Below are 23,972 nucleotides of genomic sequence, written 5' to 3'. Positions count from 1 at the left end.
TCCCCTAAGTAAATGCCTCGTTCTATTTATGACCAAGCAGCACTCGCAATACGTCTAATAGGAAGGACAAATGGATTTGCAACAGTCGATTTGTCACGCCCAGTGTAGAGAGTTTCTCACTGTGTGGCAAGGTAAGCTGCGAATATGTTAGACACGGTGTTGGTATTAAAAAAAAAAAAAAAAAAAAAAAAAAAAAAAAAGAATCGAAAATAACAGTGAGGAATCGATTCTTAGAATCGATTCTTTCGATTCCAGAAACAGGAATCGGAATCGATTCCAAAAAATCCGGAATCGAACAGCCCTACTAATCATGACGCGCGGCCGCTAGGAGTTTCTCAGCGCTCATTTCCCTCCATATCCGGGCGTTTAGACTCCTTGTGGGGAAAAATCAATGGTACAGCATTTGGTTTGAACCTATACTTATATCCATCGCCACAAGTAAGCTCTTTCAGTAGCTGTGGTCATCATATCAGTATTTTATTTTCCGAGTTGTCTATTCCGAGATGTGTTGTGGTAAAAATAGCAACAGGTAGCGGCAGTAGCTCATCGAGTGCAACCATTTTACGTCATCAGAATAATAGCGCCCCCCATATTCCAAAATGTATAAAACTGATTTATTTATTTTTTTTTATAAATCTTTAATGGGTTTTCTACTACATTTCAGTAAGAGACATCATTTACGTTATATTAAGCCATACGAGTCTTAATACCCAGGGATCCCTTTAAAACTAAATTCTTTTAATGCCTTTTATTCAAATTGACATTGATTTGTTTATAAAATTCACAATTTTTGCGTTTTAATGCAGCTTGACAAATAGAGAATCACACAATGTGAGTAAAGAAAATTGTAATCAGAACATGACTACTTCTAAATGCCTGTCAATGGAGAACGATGCTTTTTGAAATGTTGTAGTTTCAGCATCGACCAGCAGGGGCAAACTGAGCAATGCCACCAGACAGACCTTGACAAATGTTATGTTGCCTTCTAAGACACCTTTTTGGCCAAAATATGAAATGTGAATGTGTCTATGAAGGTAATTTGATGCCATAAAGATTTGTATGCGCAGGGTAAGATTTGTGAAAGTCTACATAAGACTGTAAGCGTAAATTATATTTGCATGCGCAAGAGAAGCTTTGTAAAGGTGTAAATCGCGTTTCAAGCTCAAGAAAAAATTATTTGCAGCATTTTACTGTTACTCGTAAGTATAATTGCATAAATGCAGCTTCATGCTAACGCAAAAAATAAATATGATCTGCATTATGACTTCCATTTTTCCGCGCTTACACTTTTGGCACGTTTTTTTTCACCAAAATACGGTCAAAAGCACTGCAAGCCTGTGAACAGTGATTTGCAAGCGAAAACAACCGTTTAAAGAACTGTAAAACAGATTGACCGCATAGAACCAATCTGTATGTGTAAAAAAAAACAGACTGTCAAATGTCTAAAATGACTTATGTAGGGCAAAAGGTTTCCGAAATAATCCGATATGTACAGCTCCGTCTTTCTTTTATCTGCGCTTACAGTTTTGGCACGATTCTCTCACTGAGTTTTGCAAGCGTGAGGGGGAGGGCGGGTCCACCTTCTTTTTGTAGCCAATCAAATGAGGCTCTCGCTGACTCTCCATTTACTCTTATCTGATTGGTTCAAAGAAACACATCATACGCGAAGACATTTCTTCATTTAGTTCAGGAACATTCTCGCTGCCGGAATACTACTTTTAACGTACACAGTAAAAAATAAATAAATACCAACTTAAAACATGATATTTTATAAGTTGTGTACCATTAGGCTGTGTGTTCATACTTAATTTCGAGCTGTGTAGTATCCTTCTCCTCCTAAACAGGCTATATGATACATTTAGTTTATTGTAATATTATATTGTAATTTTGATGATAATTGAAGGCCTAGTATCTGCACTAGCCTAATACATGCATAATTTCACCTGTATTGATCAGCAATGGTTAAATTTAACAAAAAGTTGGTTCAATAATAATTGAACCAACAGTAATATTGTTTTCTTTAACGTTGTAATTTAAGGCAACTTTACAAAATATTACAAAAATATTTATTAAATATTTATCTCTAACTAATTCACCATTTATAATCTGTAATACCATCGTGTAACCACTAGATGACTGTTTAGCTCTCTATATATAAACACAAACATGGCTGTGTGGCTGGGAACTTTGGATTCCCACATAATTAGTTACTTGAATTTGGATATATATTTAGACATGACATGGTAAAACAGAGACATGGTTTGACAAATTCAGATTTAAGTAGCTTTATTGGCATAGCAAAAAAAGGTTTTACAAAGTGTAGCACTCTGATACCATAGTGTTGAGCATTGTCGCATAACATCATTTTAATTATAAAGTTTAATATCAGTGGTGTAAGCAGATTATGAAATATCAATGTAAAGCAAAACCAAACCAAATAATGTTAACACCAGCTCGTAATTCAGTATGAACACATGGGAGTCTAGCCTAAAAGGAACACGACTTATAAAATATCATGTTTTAAGTTGGTATTTATTTATTTTTACTGTACGTGTAAGTTAAAAGTATGGAGAATGTTCCTGAACTAAATGAAGATAAATGTCTTAGCGCATGATGTGTTTCTTTGAACCAATCAGATAAGAGTAAATGGAGAGTCAGCGAGAGCCTCATTTGATTGGCTACAAAAAGAAGGTGGACCCGCCCTCCCTCTCATGCTTGCAAAACTCAGTTTGTGAGAGAATCGTGCCAAAACTGTAAGCGCAGATAAAAGAAAGATGGAGCTGTACATATCGGATTATTTCGGGAACTTTTTGCTCTACATACATAAGTCATTTGACAGTCAGTTTTTTTACACATACAGATTGGTTTTACGCAGTCAATCCATTTTGCAGTTCTTTAAACTGTTGTTTTCGCTTGCAAGTCACTGTTCACAGGCGAAAAAAACGTGCCAAAAGTGTAAGCGTGGAAAAATGGAAGTCATAAGAATGCAGATCATATTTATTTTGCGCTAGCATGAAGCTGCAGTTTCACAATACATGAATTATACTTACGAGTAACAGTAAAATGCTGCAAATAATTTTTTCTTGCGCTTTACACCTTTACAAAGATTCTCTTGTGCATGCAAAATTAAATTACGCTTACAGTCTTATGTACACTTTCACAAAACTTACCCTGCGCATGCAAATCTTTATGGCATCAAATTACCTTCATATGTGTCTCATTTGCGGAGAATCAATTCCAAAATGTATTTTACTGAATTCGGACAAAATTAAACTTAAATTTAAAAATGCTTATAATTCATCTAATGTAAAAAAAAATAATTGTAAAAAAAAAAAAAAGTTAATGTAATAGAAAATAGTCTAATCTACCAAATACTTTTTTCTATTAGCAAACATTCTCGCTATTTACTCATGTATTTATTTATTTTTTATTATTATTGTATTATTGTATACTTTCACTCAAAAGTTTGGGGTCAGAAAGAGTTGTTTCTTTTCTTCTTGAAAGAAATTAATACTTTTATTCAGCAAGGATGCATTAAATTGATTGAAAGTGATAGTAAAAACATTTACAATGTTACAAACTGTTTCTATTTAAAAAAACATGCTGTTCTTTTGAACTTTGTTCATCAAATAATCCTGAAAACTAAAATGTATCTCAGTTTCCACAAAAATATGAAGCAGCACAACTGTTTTCAACATTGATAATAGTCAGAAATGTTTCTTGAGCAGCAAATAAACATTAGAAATTATTTCTGAAGGATCATGTGACACTGAAGACTGCAGTAATGATGCTGAAAATTCAGCTTTGATCACAGAAATAAATTACACTTTAAAATACATTCAACTAGCAAACAGTTATTTTAAAGTGTAATAATTTTAAATAAACACAGCCTTGGTGAGCATAAGAGACTGCTTTCAAAAACAAAAATATTACCAACCCCAAACTATTGAACAGTAGTGAATGAAGTTTCATTTTTTATAGGTTGCTGCCTTATTAGACCTCTGCCTCTCTAGAGAGCAGAAAAACAAAGCTGAGTAGTTTTTGCAACACAGCTCAAGAGCAGATCACAGTTCAGTGTTCATTCCCCAGGGTACGCTGGGATACGAGTGAATGTGAGTCACTTGGTTCTGCTCATGAAGGGGGGTCAGGAGAGGGGAAGTGACAGGACTATTTTCAAATGCCCCACACAGAGAAATGCACAAGCGGCAAGTGGCCAGGACTCACGGATCGCCAGAGGAGATCTGTTGTGAGTTTGGAAGAAATCAAGGTTTCGATGACGAACGCTCTGGATTAAAAAGATCACGGACTGACATTCTCAAGAGCCAAAGGCATGTTTATGTTATTCAGCAAACATCCATCTCTTGTTTCGTGTTTCTCCATCAATGACTGAATACTTATGGGATAATGTCAGAATACTTAATGGTCCATATCAAAAAGTTCAACAGATTTATGAAGAAACTGGCTAAATACGGACGACCTGAAGAACTTTAACAAACTACATTTTAACATTTTCTGAAGAAATTGTGAGAGCTGCTTACCCACATTAAGCTTGTTGACATGACTGTAGCATGTTCTGGGTGGTTATTAGGGTGATGTTATGTGGTTGGTGCTAATATTACTGTAACAGATGTTTTCTTGTGGCTTAACAAGACTTAGTTATTTCAAGGATTTTTAATAACATTTTGTGGCTTTTCAGAAGAAATTGCAAGAAATTTTCCATTTATGTTTCCATATTTCATTTCATAAATCAAAAGAAATTGAGAAGAAAAATGTAGAACCTAAAAATAGGTTTTAAAGTAAAGAAAAAAAGTGAACCCGCAAAAATCAAACAAAATTTTGCATTAGAAAAGTACTAGAACCTAAATGTATGTTCCTAAAAAAATATAATACTTTATACTAAATGTATAAATACTAAAGTACTTTGCTAATATACTTTGTTATTTCTTGATTTTACAAGACAATTTTGTGGATTTTTACAGATATATGCAAGAAATACAGCATTTTGAGGTATGTGTGTTTATGTCTGGGTAATATTTCAACTGAAAAATGTAAAGAAATTTTGCATAAAAAATTTAGAACATTAAAATGTTTTTAAAAAAAAGGTATAAATAAATATTAGATTAAGTATTTTTAGAACCTAAAATCATGTTCCTAAAAATAATACATATAGAAGAAACTTGTTATTTTTATGTTTTAAAGAACACATAAGTGTTGCTTAAGCTTTTTGACATGACTGTAGCATGTTCTGGGAGGTTATGCTATGCAGTGCTAAAATCATGGTAACAGATGTTCTCTTGTGGCTTAACAAGTCTTGGATATTTCAAGGATTTATAATACAATTTTGTGGCTTTTTACAGACTGCAAGAGATATTCCATTTTATTTTTAAGGTATTTGTGTGTGGTTATAAATTCCCATGAAGTAACTATGAGAAGAATCCACCAAAAAAAAAAAAAAAAAAAAAAAAAAAAAAAAAAAAAATGCAGTTCAGCTAGACTCACCAACTGTGTCACAAGGCTCATCTTTGTGGACGCAAAAATCTGTTCTGGAAAGAGAAAACGAGACAAGAGAGAAACAAAGACAAATGTTAATAGAAAAGCAAATCAAATGAGATCTACAGGTACATCTGTAAAAATTTGAATATCGTGAAAAAGGTCAATATTTTGTCACTCATTTCAGAAACTGAAACCCATATTATATTATATAGATTCATTACAGTGAAATATTTCAAGCCTTTATTTCTTGAAATTTTGATGATTATGGCTTACAGAATGAAAACCCAAAATTCAGTGTCTCAGAAAATTTTAATATTACATAAGATCAATAAGCAAAAGGATATTTTAAACAGAAATGTCAGGCTTCTGAAAAGTGTTCATTTTTTTGCACTCAATACTAGGTTGGGCCTCCTTTTGCATGAATTACTGCATCAATGCGGCGTGGCATGGAGTCAATCAGCCTGTGGCACTGCTCAGGTGTAATGGAAGCCCAGGTTGCTTTGATAGCGGCCTTCAGGTCATCTGCATTGTTGGGTCTGGTGTCTCTCATCTTCCTCTTGACAATACCCCATAGATTCTCTATGGGGTTCAGGTCAAGCGAGTTTGCTGGCCAATCAAGCACAGTAACACCATGGTCATTGAACCAGCTTTTGGTACTTTTGGCAGTGTGGGCAGGTGCCAAGTCCTGCTGGAAAATGAAATCAGCATCTCCATAAAGCTTGTCAGCAGGAGGAAGCATGAAGTGCTCTACAATTTCCTGGTAGATGGCTGTGTTGACTGTGGACTTCAGAAAACACAGTGGACCAACACCAGCAGATGACATGGCAGCCCAAATCATCACTGACTGTGGAAATGTCACACTGGACTTCAAGCAACATGGATTCTGTGCCTCTCCACTCTTCCTCCAGACTCTTGGACCTTGATTTCCAAATGAAATGCAAAATTTAAATTTTATCTGAAAAGAGGACTTTGGACCACTGAGCAACAGTCTAGTTCTTTTTCTCCACAGCCCAGGTAAGACGCTTCTGACGTTGTCTCTGGTTCAGAAGTGGCTTGATAGCTCTTTTCCTGAAGACGTCTGAGCGTGGTGACTCTTGATGCACTGACTCCAGCTTCAGTCCACTCCTTGTGAAGCTCTCCCAAGTGTTTGAATCAGCTTTGCTTGACAGTATTCTCAAGCTTGCGGTCATCCCTGTTGCTTGTGAACCTTTTCCTACCCAAATTTTTCCTTCCAGTCAACTTTGCATTTAATATACTTTGATACAGCACTCTATAAACAGCCACACCTTTCAGTAATGACCCTCTGTGACTTACCCTCTTTGTGGAGGGCGTCAATGTTCATCTTCTGGATCATTGCCAAGTCAGCAGTCTTCCCCATTATTGTGGTTTCAAAGAAACAAGAGATACCCAGAATGTATACTGTAGGGATGGTTATTAATTGAAACTCAAATGTAAATATTCTAATATTTTGAGATACTGATTTTTGACTTTCATCAGCTGTAAGCTCTAATCATCAAAATTAAAACAAAAAAAACTTTTGAAATGTTTTTACTTTACATGTAATGAATCTAAAATATATGAAAGTTTCACTTTTTGAAATCCGTTACAAGAAAAAATGAACTTTTTCACGATATTCTAATTTTGAGATGTACCTGTATATTGTTTCTCCAACACAGCAATGAGATTAAAAAGATGTCAAATGGAGACTCCCTTTCAGATTTTTCTCCTGTTAATCTCACATTTGTTTCATCAAGAGTTTCAGAGACCTCAAAAATGTCTTGAACGATGCTCAGACAACAAATTTTGCAGTCAAAAGTCAGAGATCTTACTAGGAACAAACATTTCTCAATTTCTTCCACAAATGAATCTATGCTATTTATATTCACTTTATAACTCTATACTCTTCCTGCAAGTTGATTAATGACTCATTTGTGTCTTATTTCTCCTAAGACACTTGATCTCAAGGTTGGCAGATGAATTTTGGGACTTGAGACAAGGTTGGCAGATAAATGACCCAGACAGCATGGTAACATTGGTTCAATGTTGAGTTTTGATCCAAACCATCATTTTGGTTGACATCAAAATTTCAATGTTTAAAGTGTGTTGGATCAGCATTGAAATTTTGATGAAAGGGAACAGCACACATGGGTGAAGACAGTGACATTGAACTAACAGTGAGTCTTAGTTTATGAGCACAAGATCTTGCAGGCATGTATCTGTGCAAAACACTACTGGGTGTTTCCCAATCAGTGGGGCGTTTCAGTTCATGATGGGCACTTTCAATGGTGTTTCCTCATTTGCTCTAATACACTGGGGGTTTGGTTTAGGGGTGGGCCCTCATGATTTTAGCAAGTCTTTTGAAAAATGGTTGAAAAACACCAATTGTAGTTTGAAAATTGGCACTAATTGGTATACGCCCATTTTGGTTTTGCATGTGGGCTTCTCAGTAGTTAATTGATGCTTCCTTATTGAGAGAAAACACAAGGTGCGTCCTATATGGAAGTCTTGACATGCATGACCTCTCTGAGTTTCAAACAATGGTGCATATAATTAATTTCTGTTTTTAGCATGCTTTTTACTTGCATTTTATTTATTGTTACTAAATCTACTAACATACATTAATTTTCAAAGTAAAAAGTGTTGAAATAAATTGCACAGATAGCATGGGGACATTGATACAATGTGGTGTTTTCATCCAAAACATGTTGAATCATCATTGATATTTTGATGAAAGGCAACAGCCAAAATGGAAGTGGGTGATGAAAAATTATCTATAGCCTTGATTGATAAAATTCTACAATATTTAGCTGATCTCTAGGATCCCATGAGCATGAATATTAAACTTGACATAGCCTATGTTTCTGTTACTCTGCAATTACTTCAAGGCATTCAGTAGGAGGGGTTAAGGCTGATGAGGATGGATAATTAAAGAAATAAGAAGCACACCCTTAATTATGCTGACATTGATCATACATTGAGTTGTAGTCCACAGCATAACTGCTTGTCACAAGATTGGATTGTATCCCATCTCCTGCTAGCAGATTTATTAGGTAAACATTCACATTCCTGAAAGAGTATAAAACGTAACAGTTCTAAAAGGTACAACTCAAAATCAAAGATGTTTTCATGTAATATTCAAAGAGATTAATTGTTTAGCATTAGGTAAATCTGCAGCTTTAATGAAACAGCTTTATAATTAAGCTGTTCCCACAAGCTAAATTCAGAACAAACATTTCACTTGCTACAATAAGTAGGTCATTGGTAAATTAGGTGCCATAGTTTGTAAATTATATCAACATACTGAAGTCTTGTGTATTATAGCTCTTCCATTTGCAAATGTTCATAGCACTAAATGTAAAATATATTGAAACAGTAATAGATTTTAGATTATTTTAAATCGGTGATACTAAAATCATGTTCTAACTGTCTGTATTCATAAATAGTTAAAAGTAAATGTTATATTTTCAATATATTTTTATGTGACTTTATGTATGTATGAGAACTTATTTTACTTTTTTAGAGAATCCAAAAGAAAAGAGGCACAGTCTGACATAGTGAGCCAGATTTTATCAAATTGAACGGTTGCACCACTTGCAGCAATAATGACTTCACGGTGGTCAAAGAGGCGTAAATTGAAATCAATGATTAAGTCCACAGAGTCAGAAATACTACAACAATTCAATGAAACCAGTGCACAGAATTTTGTGTCAGAAGAAAATAATGTTGAAGCAGTAAAAGATTATGTTGAAAACCCTAAAGTTGTTATAGACTCAGCTGGTTCAGATTGTAATGACTCAGTCACAGATGAGTTCCCTGGTGGGGTGTCTGATGAGGTTCTGTGGCATCCAACCAATATACACAATGTTAATAATGACATAGTCAACTTATCAGACGTTGACTCTGATACTGAGTCAGAAGCTCCAACGAGTGAGTTTCTTTTAAGGAGTTTGCGATATTGGGCCTCAACCTTCTCAGTCTCACTTGCTGCACTCAGTGCACTTTTAAGTATTTTGAGAATGTTTCATCCAGAATTGCCCACAGATGCCAGGACAATTCTTAAGACCCAAACCCATGTATCTACCACAAAGATGGAAGGTGGGGAGTATTATCATTTTGGCTTGGCAAAGGGGATATTGTCGTGTTTGAAAAGCTTAATTCTGCCTGAACAATTGAAAATAGTTAAAGTACAGTTCAATTTAGATGGCCTTCCACTTTTCAAAAGCTGTACACTTCAGTTCTGGCCAATTCTTGCCATTGTCAACTGTGACTATACTAAACATCCCTTCCTCGTTGGCCTTTACTGTGGTATGAAAAAGCCCAAGTGCATATTTGAGTTCTTAAAGCCATTTATTGATGATTTAGCTGATGTTCTTATGGGTGGTATTGTTTACAATGGTCAAAACATATTGGTAGAAGTAAGCTCTTTTGTGTGTGATGCCCCTGCCAGAGCCTTTGTTAAAAATATAAAATCTCACAATGGCTACTCAGGCTGTGACAAATGTGTTCAAGTGGGTAAGTGGCAAAATAAAATGACATACCCAGAAACTGATGCAAAGTTGAGGACGGATTCTGATTTTAATGATATGATTGATGAAGACCACCACTTGAACCAAAAACTTTCTCCTTTAGCTGGCTTGGTAAAAATGGTTACCATGTTTCCATTAGATTATATGCACTTGTGTTGTCTAGGCGTCACTAGGAAACTTTTGAACTTATGGATCAGAGGTAAAGCACATACTACTAGGTTGTCCACTCAAACTGTAGCTGACATTTCTGAAAAGTTAAAGCTGCTGAGTTCCTACACGCCGGTTGAGTTTAGTCGAAAACCAAGAGGGTTATCAGAAATTGACGGCTGGAAAGCTACTGAGCTGCGCTCTTTTATGTTGTACACAGGCCCTGTTGTGCTTCAGAATAGCATTCAAATGCCGATGTATGAGAATTTTATGCTGTTTTCTGTTGCAATGCATTTGCTTTTATCCTCTGGAACCCCAGAGGCGATGATTGATTGTGCTCATGAATTGCTTGTCTCATTTGTATGCCACTTTGGACAACTGTATGGTAAACATGAAATAGTCTACAATATACACCAGCTCATTCATCTGGCTGAAGAGTATCGTCTCTTTGGACCTTTGGATAATGTGTCAGCATTTCCTTTTGAGAATTATTTAGGACAAATAAAACGTCTTTTGCGCAAGCCTCACTTACCCTTACAGCAAGTTGTGAAAAGGTTATCTGAGATGCCAAGTCCAGATTCCCCAAAGCCTCACGAGTGCAACTTAAGTCAGACACATTTTGACGGTCCAGTGCTCCATAGCAAGGAGATAATTGTGTACAAATAGTTGGCCACATTGCTATTTTAAGAAATATCATTAAGGTAGATGGAGTAGGGATTTTTGTCCTGTTTCAAAAGTTTCACAATCACGAGTCATTCTTCTCCTACCCATTTGAGTCAACCAGCATAGGTTGTTATAAAGTTTGGGAGTTGCATGACAATCTTGATATGGCCAGGCTCCAAGATATTAAGCTGAAATATTTCCTCTGTCCTGACAAGAATGTTTTCATTGCCATGCCACTCATCCATATGACATAATTAATTGTTTGTAGATTAAAACATGATTTTGCTGTTGTAAGAAAAGCTTGTACTTAACATAATTAGTTCCTGCTTTTCCACCTCCAAGGAAAAGTTTACATTACTAATCTTGTATTGTAGGGGAGTTATTTTGTTTTAAAAAAATGAAGCAGTGGTGCATCGTTCAATTTCAAAATGGTGGCACAGAAATTGTGCCACACAGCTGGCTGATTGGAAATAAGCTTCTTTGGCCACCATATCCACCCAAAGACACAGCCAAGATACGGGCTGCAGTGAAAAAATATGAGCTGCCTACTGAGGAATGGTTGTCCTATGAACCTGTTAGACACCTCGCAATTCGGGGTAAGTGTATAAATTAATATGAGTTGGAATTTGAATTATTGTGTACTTTATTACACTCACAACATATAACTTGCAGCCACATATGAAGAAGCTGAGAAGGGTTTGAAAAGATATCTACAGGAGAACTGCGACACAAGTGACATTCAGTCTGAAGTAGAAACTGAGAAGTTTAAAAGAAAATCCAGGTAGCACAATTAATGAATGGCAAGGGGAAAGAATAATCATAACATGAAATTCCTAGATGTATCTGAAGTTTTATTTCTCTATTAGACACAATCCCATTTACAACACAACATCTGATACAGAAGAGGAAGTTAAAAAAAGAAAGCTCTGCCCAGCTCCTAGACTTCTATTTCCAGGTATAACAGTGATGTTATGTAACTAAGACTGAGTGGCACAATATATGCAATTGTTCCATTTACGTGGACATCCCAAAATGTAATTTTGCTAACATGTCAAATCTGTTTCACTGCAGTCTCCAATAAAATGCAGGCTCCTGTTCAATCAGCTTCCAGAGTCCAGACCTTTGTCCAGCCCTCTATTCAAATTCTGCCTAACCATCCCTCCGAGTCCTCTGACCAGATGTGCAGCAGTTCTCCATACTTGATTGAGTCAAGTGACTCATCAGCCCTGCCTGCCATGTACCCCTGCCAGGAACCATCTTCCAAGGATCATGAGGGTATCAATTCCAGAAGTGCTTTGGCAGTTTTGCAATGAGACCAATATTTGCTTTGATTTTAATGTCCAGCATCCTAATTTCAGGCAGTTTACACCAATATACAATACTTTTATTATCATTAATTTATCCTAAAATATAATTTGTTTGCTAATGTGCGAGTCTGTTCACTAGCAATAGTCTTTCTTGTTGCAGATGCAAGGGATTCTGCAAGACAGTTAATGAAAGGCAAGTGCAGAGAAGTTTTCCTACTTTCATTATACAGTATACATGTTAAATATGTTTTGACCTGTAATGTTTTTTATTCTCCACAAGATGTTTTACAAAAGTTGATCGGAACTGTAACTGAACTTGTAAAAGAAGTCAAGGAACTGCGTGAGGAATGTCAGGAATTCTTCAGACAGTCCTTACCCTCAAAGAAACTTCTGCAACCGTTGCCTGTCTCAGTCCCTCTGCACAATAGTGATGAGCTTGAGAGTGCAGAGGAGATATTAGCATCCAGTGAAGCAAGGACAATAATGGTTTGTGGTTCTATGTAGACCATTTTGTTGTTAACCCAATATATATTTTTTTTTTTTTTACATTTTACATGTTCTCTCTGCTTTGTGTTCACCTTTTGTATGGCAGGTAAAACACTTCAGCATAATTGGAGGAACCTCATTGGAAGTTAGGGTCCGTCGCATGCTTTCTTGTGCACTGACCAATGAGCTGGCATCATCACTAAATTGGGCTGGGAAGATGGTTAAAAAGCAGTCAAGGCAAAAGAGGGCATTCAAGGAAACGTTCTTGAATGTGTATATTTGGTGAGTTATTACTATCAATGATTTTAATTGTCGTTCTGCCTTTTGTGTTCCCAGAAATTGACCTTACTTCATACAATATTTCCCTGTTCCAGTTCCTCCATTAATGTACTCAATTGCATACATTTCATATCCTGTTGTTTTTCTTTTGTTAGATGCTATGACTTTGCAGATGGGTGTGGGAAAGGTTTCCCAGTATGAATATAGTCAGGCAGTCCAGAAATGGCTCCGATATGCACCGTACCGTGTGGGCGGAACTGCACTTCAAGCAAGTACAACTGTTCCGTCGGTGCCTCCAGATACAAATTAATTTGTTTTTTTGTTCATTGGTTTATTTGTTTATTGGTTTACTTTTGAGTCTGTATGATGTTTTTTGTTTTTTTGACATGGAATTGAGTGCTTTGAGTTGAATGAATGAATGAATTAAAAGGACAAAGACTGGAAAATAAAGAAGAATGTGATTGAAACAGTGTTTTTAATTTTTTTATTAATATAGTTGGTTGAATATTGATTCAATGTTATGAGCATGTTTTTGTCTTCAATATTAATAATGTTTCGAATGTGGGTGCAAAAGTGACGTTGAAACAACATCACTTTGTAATGTTGAAGCAATATTAACACCATTGATTTGTGGTTGAAATCTGAACATTATTTCAATATTAACTGAAGGTGCAAGTGATGTTAAAGCAACATCACTTTCTAACGTTATTTCAATGTAATCAGCGTTGACACATCAACACTGACTCAACATTGTTTCAATGGTTACATGCTATCTGGGGAAGCATAACTGAAATGTTCATTGCACAGTCATTGACTTGTGTATTATTTATCATAAATAAACTAACCAGATTCAAGGCCACAAAAGCCAACATTAAAAGGCAAAACAGCAAATAATCTTTAGTAAACAAGGAATGAAAAGCTGATATTTAATACCTTGAGAAGCTTCAATATATCTGTGAAACAAAAGGGCCCTGCTGAAAATGTTTTGTTGTGTTTGTTTGGATGCCTGTTGCCTGAACCTGACCTCTGATGGTTAAACAGTGCATTGTGGGAAAACTACAGCGCTTTTGCTGTAACTGTGCGCTCCTTTCCCGTGTGGCATTCGTCCATCAGTTAAAGGAGTAACACTTCAAAACAACAGTAAATTAATCAAATCCAACTCATTTCCTGCTCAACTTGTTTACATGAGGAGTGAACCAGCCACAATGCTCAAGAGAAGTTACAACAACCAGACAAGAGTGGCATGAACTCAATATGACACCAAAACTTCAGACAGTGACGGCAATAGAGCATTTCTGTGACTTCTGATGCATAAAACCACTAACTAGCGTTCAGGACTGACACTCAAACACACGCTAGGGTGAATCCCACGATGCCTGTCAGGGATGTCTGAGTTATATTTTACCACAAAACAAATAAATTTTGCATGAGGAAATGTTTTTGTAGAACCAAAAAATATTAAACAAGACATTTAAAAGATTTTTAATACAATTTTGTGGCATTTTCAAAATTGCAAAATGTAATTTTACTTTTGAGATATACACACATGTATATATACCTTTTTTTTCCACAAATTGCATCTTGGGTGTATCACAAAATATGAAATAATATCTAAAATATAAATATTTCCCTTAAAAAAATAAAATAAAAAAATTATGCATAAATTTATTATTTTATCCATATATACAGTGGGGGGAAAATTATTTGATCCCCTGCTGATTTTGTACGTTTGCCCACTGACAAAGAAATGATCAGTCTATAATTTTAATGGTAGGTTTATTTGAACAGTGAGAGACAGAATAACCAAAGAAAAATCCAGAAACAAATGCATTTCAAAAAAGTTATAATTTTTTTTTGCATTTTAATGAGTGAAATAAGTATTTTATCTCCTATCAATCAGCAAGATTTCTGGCTGTCAGGTGTTTTTTATACAGGTAACAAACTGAGATTAGGAGCACTCACTTTAAGAGAATGCTCCTTAGCTGTACAAAAGAAGCAATCAATCAGTCAGATTCCAAACTCTCCACCCTGGCTAAGACCAAAGAGCTGTCCAAGGATGTCAGGGACAAGATTGTAGACCTATACAAGGCTGGAATGGGCTACAAGACCATTGCCAAGCAGCTTGGTGAGAAGGTGACGACAGTTGGTGTGATTATTAGCAAATGGAAGAGAAACAAAATAACTGTCAATCTCGGACTGGGGCTCCATGTAAGATCTCACCTCGTGGAGTTTCAGTGATCATGAGAACGGTGAGGAATCAGCCCAGAACTACACGGGAGGGTCTTGTCAATGATCTCAAGGCAGCTGGGACCATAGTCATCAAGAAAACAATTGGTAACACTACGCCGCGAAGGACTGAAATCCTGCAGCGCCCGCAAGGTCCCCTGCTCAAGAAAGAACATGTACAGGCCCGTCTGAAGTTTGCCAATGATTCAGAGGAGAACTGGGTGAAAGTGTTGTGGTCACATGAAACCAAAATCCAGCTCTTTGGCATCAACTCAACTCGCCGTGTTTGGAGGAGGAGGAATGCTGCCTATGACCCCAAGAACACCATCCCCACCGTCAACCATGGAAGTGGAAACATTATGCTTTGGGGGTGTTTTTCTGCTAAGGGGACAGGACAACTGCACCACATCAAAAGACGATGGACGGGGCCATGTACTGTCAGGGTCAGGGCATTGAAACCAACCAGGGCATTGAAAATGGGTCGTGGATGGGTATTCCAGCATGACAATGACTCAAAACACACGGCCAAGGCAACAAAGGAGTGGGCTCAAGAAGCACTGGAGGGTCTGAAGTGGCCTAGCCAGTCTCCAGAACTTAATCCCATATAAAGTCTGTGGAGGGAGCTGAAGGTTCGAGTTGCCAAACGTCAGCCTCGAAACCTTAATGACTTGGAGAGGATCTGCAAAGAGAAGTGGGACAAAATCCCTCCTGAGATGTGTGCAAACCTGGTGACCAACGACAATAAATGTCTGACCTCTGTGATTTCCAACAAGGGTTTTGCCACCAAGTACTAAGTCATGTTTTGCGAAGGGGTCAAATACTTAGTCGACTCATTAAAATGCAAATCAATTTATAACTTTTTTGAAATGCGTTTTTATGGATTTTTATGCGTTTTTTTGTTGTTGTTGTTATTCTGTCTCTCACTGTTCAAATAAACCTACCATTAAAATTATAGACTGATCAATTTCTTTGTCAGTGGGCAAACGTACAAAATCAGCAGGGGATCAAATACTTTTTTTCCCCACTGTACACACAAAGCATTTTTTTTTCCAGATATTTGCAGATTTTTCTGGATTTTGTTAGGCAGATCAGCACTGATAGAGTTTGGCCACCACAGCAGGGTTAATGTGAGCATGCTGAGAATTATGTCAAGAGCCCTATGGAACAAACAGGGAACGTCTAAAGGCTAGGGCTGGGTGTGAAATGGCAAACAGATGCTTCAGAAGAAGCCGTTTTCCCACGCACCCATCTGACGACTGAGCAAGGTGCTGACAGCTTCACGTCAGCATCTGGGAACAAATCAATGTGAAGTTATACGACACATATATCAGGGCTCGGGGTGTCTGTGGAGAAGTGCAGACAGACAGAAGAGGGCAGAGAGAGATGGCGAGAAACAGAAAGAGACTACTGCAAACACCAAACAACACTTGACAACAACACCCCCCTTCCCGACTGGCCTGAATTCAAACAGATTCATCCCCACATTACAAGCAGAAAGCACATCTCCCCGCCACCAAAGGAAACCCATCTGACATCCAAGATGATCTAAGAAACTTTGTATTTTTGCTCTCTCAGCACGATAAGAGTTGCACCAAGTACTAACACGCAAACTAGGCAAGTTGTTTGCTAAAACAATTAAACGACCCGTCACACAGGGTCAACATCAGCTCATGTTGAAGGCACCTCTGAATCCCTCAATTAGCAGTTGACATTGTGGACTGAAAAGCATTCCTGAGTCTAGAGCAACCACGTCCAATGATTCCTCCCAAATCTGATAACAACAAAGAGTTAAAGATGTCTGCTGTGCTTCCTCTTGTAATTTTCTTTGGCAGGGTTGAACTCTGGGGAGCCTCGGAGCCTGTAATTTGACTTTACCAAAACCATTTTTGAGCTTAAACAATTTACCAAAACCATTTTTGAGCTTAAACAGGTGAGGAGGAGAGCCAGAACACCAGATACTTCTGCTTTTAAACACTGAATTGTTAACAAATAACAAGCAGGGATTGTGGTACTCAGTGTTGGGGAGTAATTCAGTAAAAGCAGCGACATCAGACTTTACTACATTACTCAACTCTTGCTGAAAATTATCAAAGCTTCTCATTTACTACATTTACGTTCATGCAGTTTGCTGATGCTTTTATCCAAAGTGACTTGCAATGCATTCAAGGTTTACGAGATATAGAACTGATATAAAACTAATATATATATATACATACATATACATACATATGCACACATATACATATAAATAATATACTGTATATATAGCACATTGCAAAATTAATGACACCTAAAAAAAATTATTAAAGGATAAGAAACGCTAATTCTAAATATTAATAAATACTATAATAGTAATACTAAAATAGTATTGTTAAACATCTGGAGAGAAGCTCTTTAGTTTCGGTATCTGCCCAGTTTGACAATATTTCCTTCTGCAATGTAAATAATCATAATTTCGAAATCTGTTGTCACAGGATTAGACCTAAATGGTGTGGAGTGATTACATTAATTCTGTCAGAACTTCATAATTGGCTCAAACAAAGTTCTTAAAGCACCCTAACCAGTGTTAATTTAGGCAGGCATTTTTGATTTAGTCTTAGTCTTTATCTTGAGACGAAAATGCTTAATAGTCTTAGTCACATTTTAGTCATTTGAGTCTTTCATAGTTTTAGTCTAGTTTTAGCCGACTAAAAGTCATTGCATTTTTGTCAACTTTTAGCCATTACTTTTAGTCAAACTGCAGTTACCAACATTTATTTTGGTAGCTATTTTATATGTAGTATTCAAACAAAAATAGTCATTAATTCTTCTCTCTTTAGACCAAATCAATTAAGCTTAGTTATGAGAAATTTGAATCAAGGATTGAATTTGGAAAAACTGGAATAAATTTTCATTTTTTGGTAGAGATATAAATTAAACTCATTTTTCAGATACAGTAGGTTTACTTAAGTATACATTTATTTAAAATCTTTTGTTGGTTAACATTTATGACAGATAATTAGGAATGCTGTCCATTTAAGACGGAAGGTATGCATGTAATAGCCTACTGACATACATTCAGTTTTCACCCACCAGTTTAAGCTCACTTAAATCATAACGGACTGTATTTCCGTGAGATGCTCTACATGAGAGACATTTGGACTGCTGTGTGTGTATTTGAGCGCTGAGAACTGATCGCGCGCTGTATGAGAACTGAAGAAGTGGAGCGCGCGCGAGAGAGAGCACTTCTATCAGCGCGTTTCCGCCTATAGCACCTTCACTAACTTTTAAGTTAATCGACAATGAATTGTGACACCCGGGAAAAACGGGACGTCTGGTCACCCACTCCCTAACCCTTCGGTTGCTGAGGCCATTGTTTCAGATCGCTAGTTCGCGTTTTGGTAGCCTATCCGTCCACTGCGGCTGCCATGCAAACGCCCCTTATCCAATGAAAGAGACGCACATTTTGAAAGACAAGGCAGTTAACTTAGCCTGTAGGATGTATTTTGAATGTCCGGTAGTCCTCAAATAACATTTTAGTCCCGTCTCTTCTTGTTAACGAAGACGCGCATAAATTTCGTCATAGTTTTTATCATCAGATATTAGTTTTAGCTCATCAACGTCTCGTCTTAGTCACAGAAAAAAGGTTCGTTGACGAATATTTTTCGTCGTCGTCTTCGTCAACGAAATTAACACTGACCCTAACCTCAGATCTGTTAATAGAGACTTTAAGCAACAGCCACTGATGGAACGGCAACGGCATTCCGACGTCATATTGCGTGTGCCCGACTTCAGCTGCTACTTCGTGAGATTCTACTGGTGGTTTGCTGTAGTCATTACAACATGACAGATTAGGTTGGTAAATGTTACGTTTTATGGTAAATACCATTGTAATTGCATCAGTATACGATTCTACCATTAGTCTTTTATTTAATCTGTGTTGATATGTTTTAAAATGAAACTCATTTTAACGATTTTTCCATTTGTACAAAGATGTGTCTAGCACTGAGACTAGAAATGATGTGAAGCAAACAATGGAAGTATTGCCTGAATATTACTTGAATAAATGACTGAATACCGCGTTGTGCCGTCTTGTTTATGGTTGCTTAGTGATTTTTACGTTCTCGGCTACGGCGGTGTGACAGCTTACTTTCGGTCATCGTAGCCGTTTCCATTCGCAGCTGTTGCTTAAAGTCCCTATTACAAATACAGTACAGATTTTTTCACACAGCATTGAGTCATATTATGGCATCTTAACCTTTTTAACAACAGATTCTAACATCTGAATCGAAAAAAGGAGGAAAAAGCTGTGTGAACTGTCTAACGTTATTAGATTTTGTTAGTAGTTTGCAGTGTAGCTGACTATGTTTTCAAAAGAACAGCATGACTGTAGTGTACTTTAAATTATTAAATTATGAGCAGGTTGTAGTTTGGAAAGCAATATTTTCAAAGTAGTTTCCCCAACGTTGATGGTCAACATATGACAAACTAAAACATCAGAGGACCTTTGAGGTGGTACGACAGAAAAAAAAATAAATAAAAAAAATAAATAAATAAATAAATAAACAAATAGGCTATTCGAATTAGCAAAGACGTTGTCGTTTACCAAACGTCAGACAGCTAAGATTAATGTCTCTTGTGAGTCTGCAGTCATCAAACATTCACCATATGTGCTCTGCGACGTGTCACTTTGCTGTCTGATGTCCCTCTATTCCAAAGGGTTTTTGATGTGGGCTTCTGGTTTCCCTTCTTGTTCCTTCACAGCTTAAGTGAATGTGACACACAGCTGGGTGCTGAAGACAGATTCTGTTCAGCGACGAACGGCTGGGAAGGGATACGGTTAAGAGCGCTGATTTCCATTAGAGCTGACACACATGGACGATGTGACCTGCCACCCTGTCCCAACTGTCACAAAACTGTCCGAATAAAAGCATTTCTAACCTCATCCTGCATAATAGGAGCTAATGCTGCGTTCCATTCGACTCGGAAAGTCAGAATTTCCAACTTCCTACTTGGAAAGGTGCAACAGAAAGCCAGACTTCCACTTTGGAAACTCGTGCGGAAATCTAGAGGTACCAACATTACATAATATTCAGACCTGTTTAGTAAAAGCTTGCAGAGACTGCCGTGCAAAACATGGTGAATGATCATCTCTGTTGACTATCATACATTTCATGGCATTATTTAACCTTTGCAATTTGGTGGCTAAGCGACTTCTTTAAATAAAATCAAGCATCTGCAGTTATATAGTGGAAAGTTGCTGTTTTCTATCGAGTCTAGTGAGTATGAACGATATCCAGGCATCATTTTCTATCTATCGTTTTATCTATCGATCGTTCTATCTATTTTTATTTCTGTCTGTAAGGCCCATAAAATGCTGAAACTGAATTTTTTTTTCAAAACTTTCAAACATGGATTTATTCTAGTTACAAGATACAGTTAGATGAATTTCTTTGATTTTTAATTCATAATTCTGCATACACCACTGTTCAAAAGTGATCAGTAAAATGTATAAATGTTTTTGAAAGAAGTCTCCTCTGCTCACCAAGGCTGCATTTATTTGATAAAAAATACAGTAAAATCTGTAATATTGTGAAATATTATTAAAATTTTAAAAGGCTGCTTACTATGCGAATATATTGTAAAATGTAATTTATTCCTGTGATGCAAAGCTGAATTTTCAGCATCATTACTCCAGTCTTCAGTGTCACGTGATCCTTCAGAAATCATTCTAATATACTTATTTGCTGCTCAAGAAATATTTCTTAATATTAACAACGTTGAAAACAGTTGCTGCTTCAAATGTTTGTGGAAACATGAATAGAAAGTTCGAAAGAACATTTATTGGAAATAGAAAGTTTTTAAACATTATAAATGTATTTAATGATACTTTTGCTCAATAAAATGTCATTTCTTAAAAAACATAATATTAACATTAAACTTTTGAACGGTACCGTAGATTCACATCAAACTGAATTAAGATTCTACACATCCCGTGTGTTACCTCAGTTTAAACTGAATCCAAATTCAAGCCTTCTAAATTTAATTCTAAATGGTACGCAACACTGCAATCACATTTAAATTGATAAGTGAATGTCTGAAAGTTACAGATCTGTATGCGTACAGATAGCAGTGTTTGACAATGCTGATCATAATATAATTTTTATATCACTTCTCGCAACTGTAAACTACAAGCACGCATGTTGCTTATGACACAGCATGTTACAGTACAGTACATGGACACAGTGATGCCGGCCCTGGTGCTGGTACTCTACCTGACACAGCTCTTTAAAAGCATTGATTGGTCAGTAATGATTTTATAATCTCAGCGAAGGCCTGAATGAGTTTAAGCTCTCAGAAGAGCAGTGAAAAGCGCAGTGTGAATGTGGCCATAGAAGCATTAAAAAGATAATCTTTCTTCAGTCAGCAAGTGCCACAAGAAACTGGGACGAGCCACTGACAGCTCCAACAAAGCTGTGAGAGGGGAAACCGAGGCACACCTTGTCAAGCCTTAATTTGCTTTGATGCATTCCCGCTGCCCCGAGCCATCTTGGCATGCAAGCTGAGACAGATGTTGCTCCTGTACGCCGCATCCTTGCAGAGAGCTGCGGAGATCATATTTAACCCGGCACAGGGGGAACAAAGGCCCTCTCTGTTGTGCGCTAGCTCTCCCTGCGAGCTCCTCGGGCCCTGGATGACAGATAGTATCTGACAGGCTCACATGAGTCGTTTTAACAAAAGGATTTTCTTTTTCTTTACTTTTTTGGATCCTGAAAATTACAGTACGCTAATAAACCCTAATCCCGCGCCGGGAATGCCGTGTTTTGGCTGCCATGAGTAATCTGTTGTAGTGAAAAGATGAAGATCAGGAGCAAACCTGTCTCGCTGACAGAAGGATTATTAGGCTCTATCACAGCTCAGATACAGGCGGGTTCAAATTGCGTTGGATCTCAATAAAAGGGATGAAAAAAGGTTAAATCTGTCTTAAGCAGCCAAGAGCTGAAAGACACCGAACTTCAAAGGATGTGTGTGACAAAACGTAATGTGAAAGACGTAAAAGAGAGAGACGGTGATGGAGAATGAAATGGAAGTGAAATGCAATAAAATCTGTGCAGATGTGAAGGGCCAAAACAGTATTTGGAAACAGAAGTAACACTTAAAAATGTCTGTATCTGTCAAATTCTGCATATCTTGTCTCTCATCTAACTTTTTTCACAATTTTTGGTTAGTGTATTTTAAATCAACTGGTCTTTTGATCAGTTTTAGTTAGGGCTGAGCAATTTTTCATATTTTAGCGATTAATTCAAATTTAATGTTTTGCCACAATTTTATTTTTTAGAAAATCGAGGAATCACGATTGAATAGAAATATTACCAGACGTTAGAGTTAGACACTTTGACAATATGCCAATGATAAGAGTAAAGAGAAAAGATGACCGAACCGCATGTCGGCGCACGTGATTAACTGCTCATGTGTGACACTCTGTGAAGGACCATAAGTACAATATATCGCTAGGTGCCATTCACACAGAATTCACTTTTGTTTTGACAAATATGTGATAAGGGCAGTGGAATAGGAAAAACTTTTGAACTTGAGCGCCGCGTTTTTAGAATGCCGTTTCATGCATAAGATGCTGCAAGAGATGCAAGTGCAACAGTTAAACACGTCCATGTTTACATAGAAAAAAAACAAAAGCAGCACAATCAAATAAAAAACCTGTAAAGAACTACTACTGTATGTCTGATATTCCATGTTTGCATCATGGTGATAGGCAGAAAGCTGCTGTTCATTGTTTTTACAGAATATTTATAGTTAATAATAGTCTACTGGTGTTAGTTATTTTGAATTTCCTTGACTTTTGAGAATTTTTAAAACATTTACATTTACATTTAGCAGACGCTTTTATCCAAAGCGACTTACATTGCATTCAAGTTACAGTTTTTTACATTTTATCAGCTCTTGCTTTCCCTGGGAATCGAACCCATGATCTTGGCGTTGCTAGCGCCATGCTCTACCATTTGAGCTATAGGAAAGCTAATAAAAGCATTTCCCTTCTATTATTTCTGAGCATATAGATGCATGCATCTATAGTGATTTGTTCAACATTTACATCATGTTGACAACTTTGTGTGGTGCACTTGGAATAGAATTCTTTAAGTAGAGGGTAATATAGAGAAACTAACTTGAATCACATTGTAGTTATATTTTCAAGATGACTAGTTAAAAAATAAATTAAAAAAAGCAGATTTAATTTTTTTTTTCTTGCCATATCACCAAGCCCTAGTTTTATTGAATATATATATAGCTCTGCTTTTAGTTCCACATTTGCTCATCAACGCGTGATTGAGAAGTACCTGGTGACCAGCACGGCCACGTCCACAGGAGGAGGATCGTCTCTGCTCCCAGGAACATGATTGTTTCCCAGGTATCGTGTGCCGTATTCCTCATGCTGCCAGTGACAGAAGCTCTCCAAGGCTTTTTCTCCATGGTGGCCCACCTTCAGCTTTTCCTAAGAAACATACTGGACAATTAGAATCTGATTTACAGACTTCAGCAAAACTGTAAATTAGATACTTCCCACTGTATTTGTAAGAAGGTCTGTAGTAAGATTATTCTGTGGTCATTTGAACACAGAGCATTAAACGTCAGTCAGTTCGCCTTAAACGCAAGTGAACTTTTTTTTCTTTAAAACAGTAAGACATAATGAATGGGCTGTAATTCTGTCCCACACAGCCTCATTTCCTTTAGCCTCAAATTAAATATGACAAACTCCCAGGGACAAACAGTTTACACTACCAGTCAGTGGATTTTACTTTAAAGACCCTATACAACTGTTGAGAGCACATAAATCAAATTTGGGCTTAAA

The 23,972-nt window shown here is 36.8% G+C and overlaps 1 protein-coding gene across 1 annotated transcript in view; it reads right to left on the bottom strand.

Annotated features, from left to right (window-relative positions):
- The window catches only part of LOC306878178 (A disintegrin and metalloproteinase with thrombospondin motifs 17-like), a gene marked incomplete at both ends in the record, with an annotated part of 159,810 nt that overhangs the window by 106,413 nt on the left and 29,425 nt on the right, over positions 1-23,972 (bottom strand). The window contains 2 exon segments of the mRNA XM_079430360.1: positions 5,500-5,543; positions 23,461-23,615. Coding sequence (XP_079286486.1) covers positions 5,500-5,543; positions 23,461-23,615 — 199 coding nt within the window.

The sequence above is a fragment of the Barbus barbus genome (assembly GCF_936440315.1).
Source record: "Barbus barbus genome assembly, chromosome: 1".
NCBI classification, from domain to species: domain Eukaryota; kingdom Metazoa; phylum Chordata; class Actinopteri; order Cypriniformes; family Cyprinidae; genus Barbus; species Barbus barbus.
The sequence above is the reverse complement of the archived record's forward strand: the minus strand, read 5'-3'. Positions and strand labels throughout refer to the sequence as shown.